This window comes from Mustelus asterias, chromosome 2 (genome assembly GCF_964213995.1).
Source record: "Mustelus asterias chromosome 2, sMusAst1.hap1.1, whole genome shotgun sequence".
Classification (NCBI taxonomy): Eukaryota; Metazoa; Chordata; class Chondrichthyes; order Carcharhiniformes; family Triakidae; genus Mustelus; species Mustelus asterias.
In genome coordinates this window covers 10122764-10146574 of record NC_135802.1, presented here as the reverse complement: position 1 = coordinate 10146574, position 23811 = coordinate 10122764, and the positions used below count along the sequence as shown (strand labels likewise).

Sequence of the window (23811 nt, the reverse complement as noted above, 5' to 3'; positions counted from 1 at the left end):
AACAGCCTCTGGAACGGTGACCCGTCTGGAAGAGGGAGTTGGGGGGGTTGGGGGGGGGGGGGGGGGGGCATGGGAATGACAGAGACAGGAGTTAACGCAGGGATAATTGGGAAATAAACCGTTCCCAGCACCGGGAGATGTGGAGTCAGGCTGCCGGAAAGACATCACTCCTCGGACGGTTCCTTTAAAACTTCCTGTGGGCCACCCACAGAATCTCACAGAAAATGTCGCCTGTTATAATATTGACCTTTTATAACCTGCAGCGGGGCAGAAAGAGCTTAAACATTGAGGAGGGGAAAAAAATAAAGAAAAAAATATACATGTTTATCCTGACTTCTATTTCCTACTGCCTCCCCGCCCCCCCCCCCCCCCCTGCCTCTGGCTCCCGCTCCGGCTCCGACTCCCGCTCCCGCTCCGCCGCCCTCCTGCAGATACACGGGAATCCTGGCTGCTTAGAGCACGGGATACGGCAGTCAGGACAGGAAAGCTCGGAGCCCTTCAGAAAAGCTGCTTGTTTTTCTTCAGAATTACTTGTCGCCAGTTGGGTGCGTCGTTAAATTCTTCCCTCGTCATCCCGAAAATGTCCTTGAAGTCCTCATCCGACAGGTATTCCTGCGGACAAAGCACACACGGAGTTTATCTTACAGAGCCAAGGCTCATCGACCCCAGGGAGGGAATCACTGCGCAGTGCACCGGCTAACTGAATCCCCTTTCCCCCACTGCCCCCCCCCCCCCCCCACCCCGAATCCCCCTCCCACCCCCACCCCGAATCCCCCTCCCACCCCACTGAGCTCCTCAAAGCACCCAATTCCCCTCTCCGCGACACCCACTGAGATCCACCTCCCAGCCCCCTCAGCCCCCAAACACCCCGAGACCCCCAAATACTCACCTCCCCTCTTTCCCCACCCACCCCCCCCCCCCCCACTGTCCCACTTGCCCCGGAGATCGCAAAACAACCACACCCCTGGCCCCACCCACCCCCTCTCCCCAACTCTTGAGACCCCCAAACACCCACCTCCCCTCTGCCCCACTCCCCACCCCCGGCCCCTCCCCCCCCCCACCCCTCCATCCCCCCACCAACCCACAACCCAGCCCCCAAACACTCACACCCCCTCGCCCCACCCACCCCCTCTCCCCAACTCCTGAGACCCCCCAGTCACCCGCCTCCCCTCCCCCCCACCCACCCCTCACTGTCCCACTTGCCCCTGAGATCCCCAAACACTCACAACCTCTCGCCCCACCCACCCCCTCTCCCCAACTCCAGAGTCCCCCAAACACCCACCTCCCCTCTGCCCCCCCCCCCCCCCCCCCGACCCACCCCTCCATCCCCCCACCCACAACCCAGTCCCCAAACACTCACACCCACTCGCCCCACCCACTCCCTCTCCCCAACTCCGGAGACCCCCCAGACACCCGCCTCCCTTCCCCCCCCCCCCACCCACCCCTCACTGTCCCACTTGCCCCTGAGACCCCCAAACACTGGGCGGCACGGTAGCACAGTGGTTAGCACTGCCGCTTCACAGCTCCAGGGTCCCGGGTTCGATTCCCGGCTCGGGTTACTGTCTGTGTGGAGTTTGCACATTCTCCTCGTGTCTGCGTGGGTTTCCTCCGGGTGCTCCGGTTTCCTCCCACAGTCCAAAGATGTGCGGGTTAGGTTGATCGGCCATGCTAAAATTGCCCCTTAGTGTCCTGAGATGCGTAGGTTAGAGGGATTAGTGGGTAAAATATGTAGGGGTACGGGGGTAGGGCCTGGGTGGGATTGTGGTCGGTGCAGACTCGATGGGCCGAATGGCTTCTTTCTGTGCTGTAGGGTTTCTATGATTTCTATGACTCACAACCCCTCGCCCCACCCACCCCCTCTCCCCAACTCCCGAGTCCCACAAACATCCACCTCCCCTCCCCCACGCTCCATCCACCCTATCAGAATCTCAGTTGGGACAGTGCTGTTAGCAGAGTTGGAGGCTATTTGTCCCAGCGTGTCGGTGCTAGCTCTTTTGCTTGAGTAATCTAATCTGAACCACTCTCTCTGGCTCTTTCCCCCAATAGCCCAGCAACGCCACTGGGCGCCTCATTCAGAGGGGAGGCGGACTGACCCGAAACGCAGGCCGGAGTTTCCTCGATATTCCCGCTGTGTGGTGCGTCAGGCGGGAAGTGGGGGTGCAGCCCATTGGCTGCCCTGGAGCCGTTAACCATCTTTCATGGCAAGTCCGCCAGCATAAATACCGCTTTGGGATTCTCATTGGATTTGCCGCTCCCTCTGCCTTGGGGCCCTGGTATCGGAAGCGGGAAATCCCTCCTCCCACCCACGTTAACTCGGGTTCTCTCTTCACAGATGCTGCCAGACCTGCTGAGTTTTTCCAGAACCTTCTGTTTTAATCTCAGATTTCCAGCATCCACAGTACTTTCCTTTTATTACACTAATCCAGAGGCCCTCTGGGGACACGGGTTCAAATCCCTCCACGGCAACTGGTGGGGTTTAAATTCAGTTCGTGCAATCTGGGATTGAAAACTAATCTCCGTAATGGTGACCATGAAACCATTGTCGATTGTTGGAAAAAACCCATCTGGTTCACTCATATCCAAGGGTGGCACAGCGATTAGCACTGCTGCCTCACAGCGCCAGGGAGTCGGGTTCGATTCCCGGCCTTGGGTCACACTGTCTGTGTGGAGTCTGCACGTTCTCCCCGTGTCTGCGTGGGTTTCCTCCGGGTGCTCCGGTTTCCTCCCACAGTCTGAAAGATGTGCCGGTTGGGTGCATTGGCCATGCTCAATTCTCCCTCAGTGTCCCGAACAGGCGCCGGAGTGTGGTGACTAGGGGATTTTCACAGTAACTTCATTGCAGTGTTAATGTAAGCTGACTTGTGACTAATAAATAAACTTTACTTTTACTTCAGGGAAGGAAATCTGCCGTCCTTACTCAGTCTGGCCTACATGTGACTCCAGAGCCACAGCAATGTGTTGACTGCCCACTGCAATGGCCAATTGAGCCACTCAATTCAAGGGCAACTAGGGATGGACAACAAATACTGGTTGGCTTTGCCAGCCCACATCCCGGGAAAGGACAAATGTTATGAGGAGAGACTGAGTCGGTGAGGATTATATTCACTGGAGTTTAGAAGAGTGAGAGGGGATCTCTTAGAGACTTATAAAATTCTAACAGGGTTATAGAATCCCTACAGTCCAGAAGGGGGCCATTCAGCCCATCGAGTCTGTACTGAACACAATCCCACCCAGGCCCTATTCCCATGACCCCACACATTTACCCTACTAATCCCCCTGACACTAGGGTCGATTTAGAACATAGAACAGTACAGCACAGAACAGGCCCTTCGGCCCACGATGTTGTGCCGAGCTTTATCTGAAACCAAGATCAAGCTATCCCACTCCCTATCATCCTGGTGTGCTCCATGACCAATCAACCTAATCAGCGCATCTTTGGACTGTGGGAGGAAACCGGAGCACCCGGAGGAAACCCACGCAGACACGAGGAGAATGTGCAAATTCCACACAGACAGTGACCCGAGCCGGGAATTGAACCCGGGTCCCTGGCGCTGTGAGGCAGCAGTGCGAACCCACTGTGCCACCGTGTCGCTGCCCACCAGTGACAGGTAAAGATTCGTTCTTGGATAAAAGGGCGACACAGTGGTTAGCACTGCTGCCTCACAGCGCCAGGGACCTGGGTTTGATTCCCGGCTTGGGTCACTGTCTGTGTGGAGTCTGCACGTTCTCCCCGTGTCTGCGTGGGTTTCCTCTGGGTGCTCCGGTTTCCTGCCACACTCCAAAGATGTGCAGATTAGGTGGGTTGCTAAATTGCTAAGGGCTAAATTGCCCTTAGTCTCAGGGGGACTAGCTAGGGTAAATGCATGGGGTTACGGGGATAGAGCCTGGCTGGGATTGTGGTCGGTGCAGACTCGATGGGCCAAATGGCCGCCTTCTGCACTGTTGGGATTCTACGATACTGGGATTCCATTGCCGATGCTGGAAATCTGAAACAAGAAGAGAAAGTGCTGGAAAATCTCCATCACTTTGGCAGCATCTGTGGAGAGAGAAACTGAGGTCACGGTTCAGGCTGACGTTAACCTGTCCCTTTGCTGACCTGAAACATGAGGCGGGATTTTCCAGCCTTGCTTGACCCGAAACTGTTAGAATCCTGCCCGAGGTCAGTCAACAGACCTTCCCATTGTCCGCCCCTCGCCCGCTCCGATTCCCGTGGCGGGCGGGAAGATAAAATTCCAGCCAATATTAACTCTGTTTCTCTCTCTCCACAGACGCTGCCAGACCTGCTGAGTTTTTGCAGCATTTTCTGTTTAGTTTTTCTATTCCCTGTCTTGGTCTCTTCCTGTGGGGGAGCACTTCAGCGGTCACGGGCATTCAGCCTCTGATCTTCGGGTAAGCGTTCTCCAAGGCGGCCTTCGCGACACACGACAACGCAGAGTCGCTGAGCAGAAACTGATAGCCAAGTTCCGCACACATGAGGACGGCCTAAACCGGGATGTTGGATTTATGTCACACTATCTGTAACCCCCACAGCTTGCCTCCTGGACTTGCAGAATCTCACTGGCTGTCCTGTCTGGAGACAATATACATCTCTCTAACTTGTGCTTAATGCTCCCTCCACTCACACTGTCTGTATCTTTAAGACCTGGTTGGCTGTAGAGATTCGCATTCTAGTCAGTATTCTGTAACTTGATTTTGTGTCTCTGTGCCCTGTTTGAGAGCAGATTTCCACTCCATCTGACGAAGGAGCAGCGCTCCGAAAGCTAATGGCATTTGCTACCAAATAAACCTGTTGGACTTTGGCGTTGATCTTTGGGTCCTCGCTGTCCACGGGGATGGTGCCAGAGGACTGGAGAATGGCGAATGTTGTTCCTCTGTTTAAGAAAGGGAATAGAAATGACCCTGGTAATTATAGACCGGTTAGTCATACTTCGGTGGTTGGTAAATTGATGGAAAAGGTCCTTAGGGATGGGATTTACGACCATTTAGAAAGATGCAGATTAATCCGAGATAGTCAGCACGGATTCGTGAAGGGCAAGTCGTGCCTCACAAATTTGATAGAATTTTTTGAGGAGGTAACTAAGTGTGTTGATGAAGGTAGGGCAGTTGATGTCATATACATGGATTTTAGTAAGGCGTTTGATAAGGTCCCCCATGGTCGGCTTATGATGAAAGTGAGGAGGTGTGGGATAGAGGGAAAGTTGGCCGATTGGATAGGTAACTGGCTGTCTGACCGAAGACAGAGGGTGGTGGTCGATGGAAAATTTTCGGATTGGAGGCAGGTTGCTAGCGCAGGGATCAGTGCTTGGTCCTCTGCTCTTTGTGATTTTTATTAATGACTTAGAGGAGGGGGCTGAAGGGTGGATCAGTAAATTTGCTGATGACACCAAGATTGGTGGAGTAGTGGATGAGGTGGAGGGCTGTTGTAGGCTGCAAAGAGACATAGATAGGATGCAAAGCTGGGCTGAAAAATGGCAAATGGAGTTTAACCCTGATAAATGTGAGGTGATTCATTTTGGTAGGACTAATTTAAATGTGGATTACAGGGTCAAAGGTAGGGTTCTGAAGACTGTGGAGGAACAGAGAGATCTTGGGGTCCATATCCACAGATCTCTAAAGGTTGCCAGTCAAGTGGATAGAGCTGTGAAGAAGGCCTATAGTGTGTTAGCTTTTATTAACAGGCGGTTGGAGTTTAAGAGCCGTGGGGTTATGCTGCAACTGTACAGGACCTTGGTGAGACCACATTTGGAATATTGTGTGCAGTTCTGGTCACCTCACTATAGGAAGGATGTGGAAGCGCTGGAAGGAGTGCAGAGGAGATTTACCAGGATGCTGCCTGGTTTGGAGGGTAGGTCATATGAGGAAAGGTTGAGGGAGCTAGGGCTGTTCTCTCTGAAGCGGAGGAGGCTGAGGGGAGACTTAATAGAGGTGTATAAAATGATGAAGGGGATAGATAGAGTGAACGTTCAAAGACTATTTCCTCGGGTGGATGGAGCTATTACAAGGGGGCATAACTATAGGGTTCGTGGTGGGAGATACAGGACAGATATCAGAGGTAGGTTCTTTGCGCAGAGAGTGGTTGGGGTGTGGAATGGACTGCCTGCAGTGATAGTGGAGTCAGACACTTTAGAAACATTTAAGCGGTTATTGGATAGGCACATGGAGCACACCAGGATGATAGGGAGTGGGATAGCTTGATCTTGGTTTCAGATAAAGCTCGGCACAACATCGTGGGCCGAAGGGCCTGTTCTGTGCTGTACTGTTCTATGTTTCTATGTTCTATGTTGACTTTAACCTGGTGTTGTTAAAACTCTTACTTGGTTTGGATACCCAGGGACCGTGCTTGCCTCTTTATCAGGTTCCTCCCCTGGTCCCCCCTGTTTGGAGACACGCACGCGCACACCCTCAGACCCCCCGAGCGTCCCACCTCCGAGGGAGTCGACTCCTCACCTCCTTTTTTTCGGGGTTGACATCACTGGGCAGTTCGTTGGCTGTTTTATTGATCAGCATCTCTGGCGGGTAACATTCCTTCCCGTTGACCAGGGTGGGTCCGGAGGAGGGGGGGGAGGAGTGGGGGTTGCCCCCAGACACCGGAGGGGGGAAGGCCGGAGCAGCCGAGGCCGGGGATTGGGAAAACCCCGAGCTGGGGGCAGGGCTGTGGCCTCCTCTCCGATTCAGATCCGTGTCGTTGAGATCCTGAAGGTGCACAGAGAGAAACGCCCTCGTTAGAAAGATCTAGAAGCTCTGTCGAGAAAGGGAATAAGCTGGGAGAGCAAAGCATTGTCAGGAGCGAGGGATTGCGACACCCTCCTCCCCCACCACCATCTCCCCCTCCCCCCCCATCTCCCCCTCCCCCCTACTCCCACTCCCCCCCCATTCCCCCAGTCCCCCACACTGCCCCCACCCCAACTCCCTCCACCCAATCCATCCCCACCCCATCCACCTTCCACAACCCCTCCACCACCCGATCCACCCCCCCATTCCCCCCCACCTCCCCCACACCCCCACCCCAGACCTCTTTCCACCGTCCCCGCCACACCCCCTCCCCCTTTCCCCCCCTCTCCAGCCTTGTGACTTTGTGACTTAGAGTGATAGAGGTTTACAGCAGGGAAATAGGCCCTTCGGCCCAACCTGTCCACGCAGGTCTTTTGTTTTAAACCCTGAAGCTAGTCCCAATTGCCCACATTTGGCCCAAATCCCTCTGTACCCATCTTACCCGTGTAACTATCTAAATGCTTTTTAAAAGACAACATTGTACCCGCCTCTACTACTACCTCTGGCACCTTGTTCCAGACACTCACCACCCTCTGTGAAAAAATTGCCCCTCTGGACACTTTTGTATCTCTCCCCTCTCACCTTAAACCTATGCCCTCTAGTTTTAGACTCCCCTACCTTTGGGAAAAGATATTGACTATCTAGCTGATCTGTGCCCCTCATTATTTTATAGGCCTCTATAAGGTCACCCCTCAGCCTCCTACGCTCCAGAGAAAAAAGTCCCAGTCTATCCAGCCTCTCCTTATAACCCAAACCATCAAGTCCCGGTAGCATCCGAGTAAATCTTTTCTGCACTCTTTCTAGTTTAATAACATCCTTTCTATAATGGGTTGACCAGAATTGCACACAGTATTCCAAGAGAAACTCAAGACAAGGCAGATAGGAGGGATAGCCAAGAGGGTGTCACTCACTGGGCCCAATTTTACCATCGCGTTGTGCCCGTTTTCAGGCGTGAAAACTTGGTAAAGTCGGGCGTGAGGTGAGTCGCGTGGTCCGCGCCCACGTCTGCGCGATTTCCCATTTACCAAGACCTGAAAATGGCCGCGATCGGGACCACGCCCGAAACGGGCACAACGGCCATTTGAATGCTTTGCATGCATTTAAATTGACTTAATGAGCTGCACGTCCAACCTGACCAGCACTTCCCCCTTTACCACCGCGTTCGCCCGTCCAGAATCGGCACGAAACACACATGCTCCATAAAAGTCCGATTTGGGCGCTCCATCAGTGAGGGTTAGTGAGGAGGGAAGAGCTGAGCGTCTGACAGCTCTCTGCTTGAGATCGGTTGGGGGTGTAGGGGTGGGGGGGGGGGGGGGGGGGGGGGGGGGTAGAGGGTGGGGTGAGTGAGGGGGGGCAGGGAGAAATGTGGGTCCGCTGCCAATCTGCTTGAGATCACAGGGGGAGAAGGGGGGTCCGCTGCCACTCTGCCTGAGATCAGTGAGGGGGAATGGGGGGGGTCCGCTGCCACTCTGCCTGAGATCAGTGAGGGGGAATGGGGGGGGGTCCGCTGCCACTCTGCCTGAGATCAGTGAGGGGGAATGGGGGGGTCCGCTGCCACTCTGCCTGAGATCAGTGAGGGGGAATGGGGGGGTCCGCTGCCACTCTGCCTGAGATCAGGAGAAGGGGGGGAGGGTGCCGCGATTGGTCTGGGTGGCGGAGCGGCTGGGGGGATGGGGGGCTCAGTAATGATGTGGGGGTGGGGCAATGTCTGTGGGAGGCCAGGGTGAGGCATTATCCGGCCCAGGAGGGATGTGGCAGGGGAGCCGCGTTCTATCATTTTTTTTCTGCCCATGCGCAGTTGTAGGCGCCGATCGGAGCTGCAGGATTTCGGGCGCGTTAAGCCCCGCCCACAGGCCTGTGCAGCGCGATTCGGAATCGCTGATATTTTTGCAGGCAGAGTGCGTTTGGGGGGCCGCCTGAGAACGGGTCCAAAAATCGGATCTGAAACACTCCCAGTTTCAGGTCCGCCCAGCACTTAAGAATCAAAGTGGTAAAATAGGGCCCAGTTTGTGTTAAGTGGCCATTTGCTGTGTTCACTTTACCAAAATGTGGCTTTGATATGAGCAAGTTACAACAGAATGAGGAAGCTCGTACAGAAGGCAACACATCGATATAAAACTGTGATTAAAATAACGGGCAGTACTCACCACCGAGATCTGTGTGATGCCTGAGACATCTCCCAGTTTACCTCTCATCTGATCATAACTGCTTCCATTGCCAGCCTATAGAGAGAGGGGAAACGTTATCTTCACCGAGTGTGATCTCGACAGAGTGCTAGAGCTGGCTGAGCTGAGGGAATCTTCAATCCCTTTCTAAAAATCAAATAATGTTTGTATTTAACAATTAACTGCAAGGACTGTTGAAACTCTACATCTCATCCATCGATTCCGTCTACATTTCCCGCCGCCTCGGGGAAAAGCAACCGGCATAATCAAGGACCCCACGCACCCCGGACATTCTCTCTTCCACCTTCTTCCGTCGGGAAAAAGATACAAAAGTATCTTGGGCGGCACGGTGGCACAGTGGGTTAGCACTGCTGCCTCGCAGTGCCAGGGACCCGGGTTCGATTCCCGGCTCGGGTCACTGTCTGTGTGGAGTCTGCACATTCTTCCCCGTGTCTGCGTGGGTTTCCTCCGGGTGCTCCGGTTTCCTCCCACAGTCCAAAGATGTGCGGGTTAGGTTGATTGGCCGTGCTAAATTGATTCTAGTATCAGGGGGATTAGCAGGGTGGGGTTATGGGGATAGGGCCTGGATGGGATTGTGGTCGGTACAGACTCAATGGGCCGAATGGCCTCCTTCTGCACTGTAGGATTCTATGATAAAAGAAAAGTCAGAGATCATATACCAACTGACTCAAGAACAGCTTCTTCCCTGCTGCTGTCAGACTTTTGAATGGACCTACCTCGCACTAAGTTGATCTTTCTCTACACCCGAGCTATGACTGTAACACTACATTCTGCACCCTCTCCTTTCCTTCTGTATGAACGGTATGCTTTGTCTGTATAGCGTGCAAGAAACAATACTTTTTACTGTATTTTAATCCATGTGACAATAATAAATCAAATCACCCAAGGGCCTAAGCAAAGAGAGAGAGAGAGGGAGGGAGAAGCCATCCACAGGCAGCACTGAAAGGGTTAATGGTGGAGACTGGTTCAAACTGGCCCCTGCGGTACCTGGCTCCAGCTCTGTCGCTTTGTTCAGAATGTATAAACTCACACATTCTCCGTCTAACCACAGCCCCGTGAGGGAGGTTGCTGAGGGAGTGAGGGAGTTTGGTGAGGGAGTTTGGTGAAGAGTTTGGTGAAGAAGTGAGGGAGTTTGGTGAGGGAGTTTGGTGAGAGAGTTTGGTCAGAGAGTTTGGTGAGTGAGTTTGGTGAGGGAGTTTGGTGAGTGAGTTTGGTGAAGAGTTTGGTGAAGAGTTTGGTGAGGAAGTGAGGGAGTTTGGTGAGGGAGTTTGGTGAGGGAATTTGGTGAAGAGTTTGGTGAGGAAGTGAGGGAGTTTGGTGAGGGAGTTTGGTGAGGGAGTGAGAGTTTGGTGAGGGAGTTTGGTGAGAGAGTTTGGTGAGAGAGTTTGGTGAGAGAGTTTAGTGAGAGAGTTTGGTGAGAGAGTTTGGTGAGGGAGTTTGGTGAGAAGGTTTGGTGAGGGAGTTTGGTGAGGGAGTTTGGTGAGAACGTTTGGTGAGGGAGTTTGGTGAGGGAGTTTGGTGAGAAGGTTTGGTGAGGGAGTTTAGTGAGAGAGTTTGGTGAGAGAGTTTGGTGAGGGAGTTTGGTGAGAGAGTTTGGTAGAGAGTTTGGTGAGGGAATTTGGTGAGAGAGTTTCATGAGAGAGTTTGGAGAGTTTGGTGAGGGAGTTTGGTGAGGGAGTTTAGTAAGGGAGTGAGGGAGTTTAGTGAGGGAGTTTAGTGAGGGAGTTTGGTGAGGGAGTTTGGTGAGGGAGTTTGGTGAGGGAGTTTGGTGAGGGAGTTTGGTGAGGGAGTTTGGTGAGGGAGTGAGGGAGTTTAGTGAGGGAGTTTAGTGAGGGAATTTGGTGAGGGAGTTTGGTGAGGGAGTTTGTTGAGGGAGTGAGGGAGTTTTGCGAGGGAGCTTGATGAGGGAGTTTGATGAGCTGGGCCATCCAGACTCGAAACGTTGGCTCCATTCTTTCTCCACAGATTCCAGCGTCTGCAGTATTTTGAGTTTTGAGTGATGATATGGGCGGGTTGTTTGTGAGAATAGATCGGGTAGGTTAGGCTTCAACCTGCTGAGTTTAGAAAAATGAGAGGCAACTGGATTGAAGCGCACAAGATCCTGAAGGGTATTGACAGGGTGGATACAGAGGGGATGTTTCCTCTTACGGGAGAATCTAGAATTAATAGTCACTGTTTAAAAATAAGGGCTCGCCCATTTAAGACAGAGATGAGGAGAATAGTTTTCTCTCAGAGGGCGGTGAGTCGCTGGAACTCTCTTCCTCAGAAGGCAGTGGAAGCAGAGTCTGAATATTTTAAAAGTAGAGCGAGATAGATTCCTGATTCACACGGGGGTGAAAGGTTATCGAGGGGTCAGCAGGAATGTGGCGTAGGGGTGACAATCAGATCAGCCACGATCGTATTCAATGGTGGAGCAGGGGAGGCAGTGGTGTAGTGGTATTGTCACTGGACTAGAGATCCAGGGTAATGTTCTGGGGACCCGGGTTCAAATCCCACCACGGCAGATGGTGAAGTTTGAATTCAACAAGAATCTGGGATAAAATGACCATGAAACCATTGTTGGTTGTCGTAAAATCCCATCTGATGTCCTTTAGGGAAGGAAATCTGCCATCCTTACCCTGTCTGGACGAAGCTTTAAAGCTTATTTATTAGTGTCACAAGTGGGCTTACATTAACACTACAATGAAGTTACTGTGAGAATCCCCTAGTCGCCACACTCCGGCGCCTGTTCGGGCACACTGAGGGAGGATTTAGCACGGCCAATCCACCTAACCAGCACGTCTTTCAGACTGTGGGAGGAAACCGGAGCACCCGGAGGAAACCCACGCAGACACGGGGAGAATGTGCAAACTCCGCACAGACAGTGACCCAAGCTGGGAATTGAACCAGGGTCCCTGGCGCTGTGAGGCAGCAGTGCTAACCACTGTACCAGCCCATGTGACTACACGTGACTCCAGAGCCACAGCAATGTGGTTGACTCTCAACTGCCTCTGAAATGCCTCATATTTCAAGGGCAATTAGGGATGCCTACAGCCCATGAATGAATGTTTAACTAAAGTGGCTCAAGGGGTTGACTGGCTACTCCTGCTCCTAATGTGTATGTTCATACACGCCCCCTGTCCGATTCTGTCTGAATCAAGGCCAATCTCCCTCTGTGGTTTTTAGTTGATGGGTTGGGATGGGCTGGTCTGGTCGGGGACAGAGTGGGACAAGTGGTAGCGACAGGTGAAGGAAACCGAGGGTTGCTCTGATGCCCCTCCCAGTGGCCAGCTGTGGAATAGCAGTGGCTCAAGGTTGGGCGTAAAAAAACCGGCTCTCTCTGTCACCAAGAGATGGCGCAAGAGGAGCACCTCCATTGTTGAACAACACGGCAGGAACTTCCACTCAATGACCAGCCTCTGGTCATGGGAGGTGAAGGAGGTAACAGCCGCGTGGTACCTGTGCCATCTTTCACCTGATGTGGGAAATGGTAGATTTGGTAAGGAAGAACGAGGAGAGGCAATGATTTGGTGAGTGGCCCCGGGAGTGAACATGAGGCACTCAACCTGAGAGAAGGCTGGTAAAAATCAAATGGCATCCTGGGCTTTATTAACAGGGAAAAGAGTTGGATTTCATGCCCCGCTCTCCATCGGGAATATTTTCAACAAAGCAACATGGGAAATACAAGAATTGGCAAGCACACCATCGCCCCACCCATAATGCACTGGGAGGGGCAGCCTATCCACCATCTTGAAACAAATAACTCAAGGTTAATTGAACACATTACTGAACTAATTAACTGGGATATTCCACTGCCCGTGGTTGGTGTGGACAGGTGCGCAGGAGTGGGCAGTATGCTTTCTGAGGCCAGGTTGAAAGAGGGGTCAGAAGTAAAATAGTTTAAAGTTTATTTATTAGTGTCATAAGCAAGCTGACATTAACACTGCAATGAAGTTACTGTGAAAATCCCCTAGTCGCCACACTCCGGCGCCTGTTCGGGTACACCGAGGGAGAATTTAGCACGGCCAATGCACCCAACCAGCACGTCTTTCAGACTGTGGGAGGAAACCGGAGCATCCGGAGGAAACCCACGGAGACACGGGGAGAACGTGCAAACTCCGCACAGGCAGTGAACCCAAAGCCAGAATTGAACCCTGACGCTGTGAGGCAGCAGTGCTAACCACTGGGCCACCATGCCACCCTGGGTCCCTGGCGCTGTGAGGCAGCAGTGCTAACCACTGGGCCACCATGCCGCCCAGGTCCCTGGCGCTGTGAGGCAGCAGTGCTAACCACTGGGCCACCGTGATGGGCTCAACATTTGAGTTTCCTCATTTCCTGCCCAAGATGTCACCTTCCATTTCTTTCCTCACCGCCTGCCCGCCAGAACTTGCTCCCTTCCCCCTCCCATCCTCCTCCCCATCTCCCTAGCCCTCAGATCCCTGCCTCCACCAAAGCCTACGGCCTACGCGCCTGCGGGCAGCCATTCCTCTCTTTCCTGCTCCTTCCTACAGTCCTGGCAGTGCTCACTGCTAAGCTCTGGCCACTCAGATTGGCTGGAAATCCCAAGGGAGGGACTTCCTCTGCTCCCCTCCCTCCCCACTCCCTGTACAATCCAAGTCAGGCACAAGTCAGGAGTGTGATGGAACACTCCCCACTTGCCTGGATGGGTACAGCTCCAACAACACTCAAGAAGCTCGACACCATCCAGGACAAAGCAGCCCACATGATTGGCACCACATCCACAAACATCCACTCCCTCCACCACCGACGCTCAGTAGCAGCAGTGTGTACTATCTACAAGATGCACTGCAGCAACTCACCAAAGATCCTTAGGCAGCACCTTCCAAACCCACGACCACTTCCATCTAGAAGGACAAGGGCAGCAGATACATGGGAACGCCACCACCTGCAAGTTCCCCTCCAAGCCACTCACCACCCTGACTTGGAAATATGTCACCGTTCCTTTGCAGTCGCTGGGTCAAAATCTTGGACCTCCCTCCCTAACGGCATTGTGGGTCAACCCACAGAACATGGACTGCAGCGATTCAAGAAGGCGGCAGCTAGGGATGGGCAATAAATGCTGGCCAGCCAGTGACGCCCATGTCCCATGAATGAATTAAAAAAAAGAAATCCAGCCCTTGGAGTACAAAATACAGGTATGTGCACAGGTCTAAAATAATGGTTTAAGCTGTCATTTGTTTCCAATTCTGGGCTTGGTTTTTGAAAGGATTTGAAGGCCCAGGACAGGGGACGAAGGAGATTGTTAGAACGGGACCGGAGTCGGGGCAGCTTCAGATTTGCGACGAGGTTCGAGAAGCTTGGGGCAGAGAGGGTAAAGGGGAGATGGACTGCGGGTTCAAAATCATGAAGAGTTTGATGGAGTGATTAAGGAGAAGCAGTTTCCATAGTTACAAGTCCCGTCACCAGAGGACAGAGATTTAAGGTTACTTGGCAAAAGAACCAATGAGAAGAATTATTTTTTAAGCCAATAAGTTATTTATGATTTGAAATGCACTGTATGAAAGGGGGCAGGGTTGTTGAAGCAGGTTATGGCCTAGTGGTATTATCGCCAGACTTTTAATCCAGAAACTCAGCTAAGGTTCCAGGGACCCGGGTTCGAATCCCGCCACAGCAGATGGGGGAATTTGAATTTGATAAAAAATATCTGGAATTAAGAATCTACTGATGGCCATGAAACCATTGTCGATTGTTGGAAAAACCCATCTGGTTCACTAATGTCCTTTAGGGAAGGAAATCTGCCGTCCTTACCCGGTCTGGCACGGTAGCACAGTGGTTAGCACTGCTGCTTCACAGCTCCAGGAACCTGGGTTCGATTCCCGGCTTGGGTCACTGTCTGTGTGGAGTTTGCACATTCTCCTCATGTCTGCGTGGGTTTTCTCCCGGTGCTCCGGTTTCCTCCCACAGTCCAAAGATGTGCGGGTTAGGTTGATTGGTCATGCTAAATATTGCCCTTAGTGTCCTGAGATGCGTAGGTTAGAGGGATTAGTGGGTAAAATATGTAGGGATATGAGAGTAGGGCCTGGGAGGGATTGTGGTTGGTGCAGACTCAATGGGCCGAATGGCCTCTTTCTGTACTGTAGGGTTTCTATGATTACATGTGACTCCAGAGCCACAGCAATGTGGTTGGCTCTCAGCTGCCCTCCAAGGGCAAATAGGGATGGGCAATAAATGCTGGCCAACCAGCGACGCCCGTGTCCCACCAATGAATAAAAAATACTTAACTTTTTAAAAAGATCAGAAATTTGCAGAGTTACAAGAATAGGGCTGGGGAGTGGGAATAATCTTTCAAAAGGGTAGATGGGCTGAATGGCCACATTATGAAATTCCATGAACAGGCCTTCAGGGGAAAGGAAGAGAAATAAACCTTAACGTCTCACAGAAAAATTCACAGCTAATTCGTAGCCTTTCTGTGAAAGAACGTTGAGTTTCACAGGCAATTATGTCTTCACACAGAGGGGAGGGAGGGTGAATATATTTCAAACATTTGTTGAAGGTGTTGGGTGATGGAGGTCAGGAGGCTCTGTGTAAGGGTATGTCTGACTCACGCTCCATTTGTGTGAATCCCAGGCGTTGAACCAGCCTGTGAAGGTCAGCGGTTCACAGCCTTGCTTCACTTTGATGATGGGTGTATCCAGGTCCCGTCCACCTGGGTGAGTTTGTAGATATTCCTTCGCCAACATGTCCGCCTGCTTCCTCTCGTAATCATTGGCTGAATGGCCCAACCACAGGAACAGCTGCAGGATTGAGAACAACACATCAGATTCATCCTCCAGTCTTTTCGATTGGGAGAGCGGGGGGGGGGGGGTTATGTGGAGAGGCGGGATGGAGAGAGGAGGGGGAGGGAGTCGAGGCCAACCAGTCCCAATCCACATGGAACCTCTGCAAGCCAGCAGTGAAGGGGATAACATTCATCACATGGCCTAGCGTTGGAGATACTATACTGGATTGATTCACAAAATTAGGAGCAGGAGTAGGCCACTCGGCCCATCGATCCTGCTTCCCCCCATTCAATACCATCATGGCTGATCTTGGGTTTCAACTCCATTTTCCCGCCCACATCCCCATTTCCCTTAATTCCCCGAGAGACCAAATATCTATCCCACAGCCTGAAATATATTCAGCGATGGAGCACCCACAACCCTCTGGGAAAGAGAGTTTCAAAGATTCACAATCCTCTGAATGAAGAAATATCTCGTCATCTCACTCTGAAATGATCCGCCTGCCCCCTTATCCTCAGGTTGTGCCCCCGTGTGTTAGACTCCCCGACCAATGGGACCAATCTCTGTGTGTCTACCCAATCAAACCCCTTCAGAATTTTATATGTTTCAATGAGATCACCTCATATTCTTCCAAATTCCAGAGAATATAAGATATAAGACCATAAGATGTAGGAGCAGAATTAGGCCACTCGGCCCATCGAGTCTGCTCCGCCATTCAATCATGGTTGATATTTTTCTCATCCCCATTCTCCTGCCTTTTCCCCATAACCCCAGATCCCCTTATTAATCAAGAACCTGTCTCTGTCTTAAAGACACTCAATGACCCGGCCTCCACAGCCTTCTGCGGCAAAGAGTTCCACAGATTCACCACTCTCTGGCTGAAGAAACTCCTCCTCATCTCTGTTTTAAAGGATCGTCCCTTCACTCTGAGGTTGTGCCCTCGAGTTCTAGTCTCTCCCACTAGTGGGAACATCCTCTCCACGTCCACTCTATTCCAGAATCCACAGAATCCCTACAATGCAGAAGAGGCCATTTGGCCCATCGAGTCTGCACCAACTCTCTAAAAGAGCATCCCACCCAGGTCCTATCCCCTGCTCTAACCCTTTAACCCTGCAAATTTAGCACGGCCAATCCACCTAACCTGCACATCTTTGGAGTGTGGGAGGAAACTGGAGGAAACCCACGCAGACACGGGGAGAATGTGCAGACTCCACACAGACAGTGACCCGAGGCCGGGAATTGAACCCGGGTCCCTGGCACTGGGAGGCAGCAGTACTAACCACTGTGCCACCGTGCCGCCCCAATTGGTTTGATAATTTCGGACAGAGATTAGGAGAAATTTCTTCACACAGCGGGTTGTTGATTGGTGGAATTCTCTCCTGGAGGGTTGATGCTCCTTCACTGAATATTTTCAGCGATGGAGCTGAAAATATTCAGCAATGATAGAATGATTCACCGAGATAGAATGATTTTTGAACAGCGAGGGAAAGTGCTGAGGTGAAAGGTCAGCCATGATTGTACTAAATAGTGGAGCAGGCTTTCGGGCCTACTCCTTCCGTGATTGCTCGTAAACGGTCACTTCCGCAATCTTGATGACTTAAGTGGAGACTGAAGGATGGCCCAATAGAGGTCTTAGTCTGTAAGGGTATAACAGGCCATGGTCAGGAACACATAGAGGGTGGCACGGTGGCAGTGGTTAGCACTGCTGTCTCACAGTGCCAGGGACCCAGGTTTGATTCATGGCCTCGGGCGACTGTCTGTGTGGAGTTTGCACATTCTCCCCATATCTGCGTGGGTTTCCTCTGGTTTCCTCCCACACTCCAAGGGTATGCAGGTTGGGTGGATTGGCCATGCTAAATTGCCCCTTAGTGCCCCAAAATGTCTAGGTTAGATGGATTAGCTATGGTAAATGTGTGAGGTTATGGGGATAGGATGGGGAGAGGGCCTGGGTAAGATACTGTGTCAGGGAGTTGGTGCAGACTCGTTGGGCCGAATGGCCTCTTTTGCACTGTGGGTATTCTACGATTCTAGGTAATGTTGGCCATGAAACCATTGTCAATTGTTGCAAAAACCCATCTGGTTCACGAATGTCCTTTAGGGAAGGGAATCTGCTGTCCTTACCCGGTCTGGCCTACATGTGACTTCAGAGCCACAGCAATGTGGTTGACTCTCAACTGCCCTCTGAAATGGCCTAGTGAGCCACTCAGTTACACCGAAACCACGACAGACAAGTTGAACCAGTGTGGACTGCAGTGATTCAAGAAGGCAGGTCACCACCACCTTCTCAAGGACAATTAAGAATGGGCAATAAATGTTGGACATGCCAGCGATGCCCACATCCCATGAAAGAATAAAAAACACAGTTAGATGAAGAGGGGTGGAGGAGGAGTGTGTGAGGGATAATGACTTTATGTTTGGACAGGCTGAGTGAGTGGGCGAGGATCTGGCAGATGGAGTATAATAACGTTGACAAATGTGAGGTTATTCACTTTGGAGGAAATAATAGCAAATTGGATTATTATCTAAATGGAAAAAAATTACAACATGCTGCTGTGCAGAGGGACCTGGGGGTCCTTGTGCATGAGACGCAAAAACCCAGTCTGCAGGTGCAACAGGTGATCAAGAAGGCAAATGGGATGTTGGCCTATATCGCAAGGGGGATAGAATATAAAAGCAGAGATGTCTTGCTGCATCTGTACAGGGCATTGGTGAGGCCGCAGCTGGAATACTGTGTGCAGTATTGGTCCCCTTATTTGCGGAAGGATATATTGGCCTTGGAGGGAGTGCAGAGAAGGTTCACCAGGTTGATACCAGAGATGAGGGGTGTTGATTATGAGGAGAGACTGAGCAGATTGGGTTTGTACTCATTGGAATTTAGAAGGCTGAGGGGGTATCTTATAGAGACCTAAAGGATAATGAAGGGGCTGGATAGGGTAGAGGTGTAGAGATTCTTTCCACTTAGAAAGGAAGCTAGAACTAGAGGGCACAGCCTCAAAATAAAGGGGGGTCAGTTTAGGACAGGGTTGAGGAGGAACTTCTTCTCTCAGAGGGTGGTGAATCTCTGGAATTCTCTGCCCACTGAAGTGGTGGAGGCTACCTCGTTGAATATGTTTAAATCATGGATAGATGGATTCCTGATCGGTAAGGGAATTAGGGGTTATAGGGATCAGGCGGGTAAGTGGAACTGATCCACTTCAGATCAGCCATGATCTTATTGAATGGCGGGGCAGGCTCGAGGGGCTAGATGGCCTACTCCTGCTCCTATTTCTTATGTTCTTATGTTTCTGTTCTGTAAATACTGTGTCACACGGTGTGTGTGAAGAGTGTTCCTGATAGCTACAGCACTACTAGGACAGCTAAATATCATTCCCTTATCACTTTATCTGTATCGAAAAATAATCCAAAGAGTAAAAAAGGTGATGGAAACCACAAATAAAGGCTCCAAATGCAGCATCTAGCATGGTAACCAGAGCAAGAAAGTTTGGGCCCTTGCAACACAGGCCACTCAAATCATCTCCACCAGATCGGTAGCACAGTGGTTAGCACTGCTGCTTCACAGCTCCAGGGACCTGGGTTCGATTCCCGGCTTGGGTCGCTGTCTGTGTGGAGTTTGCACATTCTCCTCGTGTCTGCGTGGGTTTCCTCCGGGTGCACCGGTTTCCTCTCACAGTCCAAAGATGTGCGGGTTAGGTTGATTGGCCGCGCTAAAATTGCCCCTTAGTGTCCTGAGATGCGTAGGTTAGAGGGATTAGCAGGTAAATATGTAGGGATATGGGGGTAGGGCCTGGGTGGGATTGTGGTCGGTGCAGACTCGATGGGCCGAATGGCCTCTTTCTGCACTGTAGGGTTTCTAAGATTCTTTCTAAGAATGATGGTGGAGGGATTCTTTTATTCATTCATGGAATGTGGGCATCGCTGGCTTGGCCAACATTTGCTGCCAATCCCTTATTGCCCCTTGAACTGAGTGACTTGCTCGGCCATTTCAGAGGGTAGTTAAGAGTCAACCACATTGCTGTGGCTCTGAGTCACATGTAGGCCAGACCGGGTAAGGACAGCAGATTTCCTTCCCTAAAGGGCATTAGTGAACCAGATGGGTTTGTATGAAAATCGGTGATAGTTCCATGGTCACCATTACTGAGATTAGCTTCAATTGAATTCAAATTTCACCAGCTGCCATTGGTGGGATTTGAACCCGGGTCCCCCAGAACATTAGCCTGGGTCTTTGGATGACCAATCCAGTGACAAGACCACGACGCCGCCATCTAAGTTTACAGTCAGTGTCACAAGTAGGCTTACATTAACACTGCAATGAAGTTACTGTGAAAATCCCCTAGTCGCCACACTCCGGCGCCTGTTCGGGTACACTGAGGGAGAATTTAGCACGGCCAATGCACCCTAACCAGCACGTCTTTCGGACTGTGGGAGGAAACCGCAGCATCCAGAGAAAACCCACGCAGACACGGGGAGAACGTGCAGACTCCACACAGACAGTGACCCAAGCTGGGAATTGAACCCGGGTCCCTGGCGCTGTGAGGCAGCAGTGCTAACCACTGTGCCACCGTAGCACCCTGTCTACCATAAGACATAAACATAGAACATTACAGCGCAGAACAGGCCCTTCGGCCCACGATGTTGCACCGACCAGTTAAAAAAAAACTGTGACCCTCCAACCTAAACCAATTTCTTTTCGTCCATGAACCTATCTACGGATCTCTTAAACGCCCCCAAACTAGGCGCATTTACTACTGATGCTGGCAGGGCATTCCAATCCCTCACCACCCTCTGGGTAAAGAACCTACCCCTGACATCGGTTCTATAACTACCCCCCCTCAATTTAAAGCCATGCCCCCTCGTGCTGGATTTCTCCATCAGAGGAAAAAGGCTATCACTATCCACCCTATCTAAACCTCTAATCATCTTATATGTTTCAATAAGATCCCCTCTTAGCCGCCGCCTTTCCAGCGAAAACAATCCCAAATCCCTCAGCCTCTCCTCATAGGATCTCCCCTCCATACCAGGCAACATCCTGGTAAACCTCCTCTGCACCCTCTCCAAAGCCTCCACATCCTTCCTGTAATGTGGGGACCAGAACTGCACACAGTACTCCAAGTGCGGCCGCACCAGAGTTGTGTACAGTTGCAACATAACGCTACGACTCCTAAATTCAATCCCCCTACCAATAAACGCCAAGACACCATATGCCTTCTTAACAACCTTATCTACTTGATTCCCAACTTTCAGGGATCTATGCACACATACACCTAGATCCCTCTGCTCCTCCACACTATTCAAAGTCCTCCCGTTAGCCCTATACTCAACACATCTGTTATTCCTACCAAAGTGAATTACCTCACACTTCTCCGCATTAAACTCCATCCGCCACCTCTCGGCCCAACTTTGCAACCTGTCTAAGTCTTCCTGCAAACTACGACACCCTTCCTCACTGTCTACCACACCACCGACTTTGGTGTCATCAGCAAATTTGCTAATCCACCCAACTATACCCTCATCCAGATCATTAATAAATATTACAAACAGCAGTGGCCCCAAAACAGATCCCTGAGGTACACCACTTGTAACCGCACTCCATGATGAATATTTACTATCAACCACCACCCTCTGTTTCCTATCCGCTAGCCAATTCCTGATCCAATTTCCTAGATCACCCCCAATCCCATACATCTGCATTTTCTGCAGAAGCCTACCATGGTGAACCTTATCAAACGCCTTACTAAAATCCATATATACCACGTCCACTGCCTTGCCCCCATCCACCTCCTTGGTCACTTTCTCAAAAAACTCAATAAGGTTAGTAAGGCACGACCTACCTGCCACAAAACCATGCTGACTATCACCTATCAATTCATTACTCTCCAAATAACTATAAATCCTATCCCTTATAATTTTTTCCAACATCTTGCCGACAACAGAAGTGAGACTCACCGGTCTATAATTCCCGGGGAAGTCTCTGTTCCCCTTCTTAAACAATGGGACAACATTCGCTAACCTCCAATCTTCTGGTACTATACCAGAGGCCAACGACGACCTGAAGATCAGAGCCAGAGGCTCTGCAATCACTTCTCTTGCCTCCCAGAGAATCCTTGGATAAATCCCATCCGGACCAGGGGATTTATCTATTTTCAGACCCTCCAGAATATCCTGCACATCCTCCTTATCAACTGTAATACTGTCTATTCTACTCCCTTGCAACCCAGTGTCCTCCTCAGCTATATTCATGTCCCCTTGCGTGAACACCGAAGAGAAATATTGGTTCAATGCTTCACCAATCTCCTCCGGTTCCACACATAACTTCCCTCTGCCATCTATAACTGGCCCTAAACTTGCCCTAACCAACCTTCTGTTCTTGACATACCTATAGAACGCCTTAGGATTCTCTTTAACCCTATCCGCCAAAGTCTTCTCATGTCCCCTTTTAGCCCTTCTAAGCTCGCTCTTCAACTCCCTCTTAGCCAAGCTAAAGCTTTCTAGTGCACTACCCGAGTGCTCACGTCTCATCCGAACATAAGCCTCCTTTTTCTTTTTAACCAACAAAGAAACTTTTTTGGTGCACCACGGTTCCCTAGCCCTACCAATTCCTCCTTGCCTGACAGGGACATACCTATCACAGACTCGCAGTAGCTGCTCCTTGAAAAAACTCCACATGTCGGACGTTCCCAGTCCCTGTAATCTCCTAGTCCAACCTATGTTTCCTAATTCTCTCCTAATAGCCTCATAATTACCCTTCCCCCAGCTAAAACCACTGGCCCGAGGTTCATGCCTATCCCTTTCCATCACTAAGGTGAATGTAACCGAATTGTGGTCACTATCACCAAAATGCACACCAACTTCCAAGTCTAGCACCTGGTCTGGCTCATTTCCCAGCACCAGATCCAATATAGCCTCACCTCTAGTTGGCCTGTCTACATACTGAGTCAAAAAACCTTCCTGCACGCTTTGAACAAAAACTGACCCCTCTAACGAGCTAGAGCTATAACAATTCCAGTCAATATTAGTCAAGTTAAAATCCCCCATAACAATTGCCCTATTACTTTCACTCCTAAGCAGGATTGACTCCGCAATCCTTTCCTCAACCTCTCTAGAATTTTTAGGAGGTCTATAAAAGACTCCCAACAGGGTGACCTCTCCTCTCCTATTTCTAATCTCCGCCCATACTACCTCAACAGATAAGTCCTCATCAAACCTCCTCTCTGACACTGTGATACAATCTCTGACCAATAATGCTACCCCTCCCCCTCTTCTACCTCCTTCCCTACTTCGACTAAAACATTTGAACCCCGGGACCTGCAGCATCCATTCCTGCCCCTGCTCTATCCATGTCTCTGAAATAGCCACAACATCGAAGTCCCAGGTACTGATCCACGCTGCAAGTTCACCCACTTTATTGCGAATACTCCTGGCATTGAAGTATACACATTTCAAACCCTGCTCCACCCCACCTCTGCAATGCCGTGCATTGCAGTCCCCATCCATGCATCCCTCACTTTCAGCCCCACTACTCAGGATCCCTCCCCCCCCCCGAATCAGTTTAAACCTCCCTGCATGGCCTTAGCAAATTTACCCCCCAGGATATTGGTCCCCTTCTGATTAAGGTGTAGACCATCCTTCTCATAGAGGTCACACCTTCCCCAGTACGAGCCCCAATTGCTTAAGTACCTGAACCCCTCCCTCCTGCACCATCCCCTCAGCCATGAATTCAAACCTTCCCTCTCCCTATTCCTCTCTAAACTATCCCGTGGTACAGGCAAGAGTCCAGAGATAACCACTCTGTCAGTCTTGGCCTTTAGTTTCCACCCCAACTCCATAAATCCCTGCCTAATATCCCCTTCCCCTATCCTCCCTATGTCGTGTGTCCCCACATGTACAATAACTTGTGGTTTATCTCCCTCCCCCCTAAGAGTCCTGAATACCCTGTCAGACACATCCCGGACCCCAGCCCCTGGTAGGCAACACACCAACCCTGAGTCCCTACCTTTAGTTCCGACCCTCCTATCTGTCCCCTTAATTGTGGAGTCCCCAATCACAAGGCCCAGTCTTTTACAGCCCCTAACCACCTGAGCTTTCTCACTCGGCTCACCCCCAGAGATCTGCTCTCTATGCTCAGTTGATTCCTCCTC

The 23811-nt window shown here is 51.1% G+C and overlaps 1 protein-coding gene across 1 annotated transcript in view; it reads right to left on the bottom strand.

The window, feature by feature from the left end:
- Positions 1 to 468: 468 nt before the first annotated feature.
- Positions 469 to 23811, bottom strand: part of vill (villin-like) — a 106382-nt gene continuing 83039 nt past the window's right edge. Inside the window, exons 17-20 of the mRNA XM_078231127.1 lie at positions 15503 to 15691; positions 8919 to 8993; positions 6448 to 6693; positions 469 to 612 (exon numbers count right to left, since the gene is read on the bottom strand). Coding sequence (XP_078087253.1) covers positions 499 to 612; positions 6448 to 6693; positions 8919 to 8993; positions 15503 to 15691 — 624 coding nt within the window. The 3' untranslated portion in view covers positions 469 to 498. The remainder of the gene's footprint in view (positions 613 to 6447; positions 6694 to 8918; positions 8994 to 15502; positions 15692 to 23811) is intronic.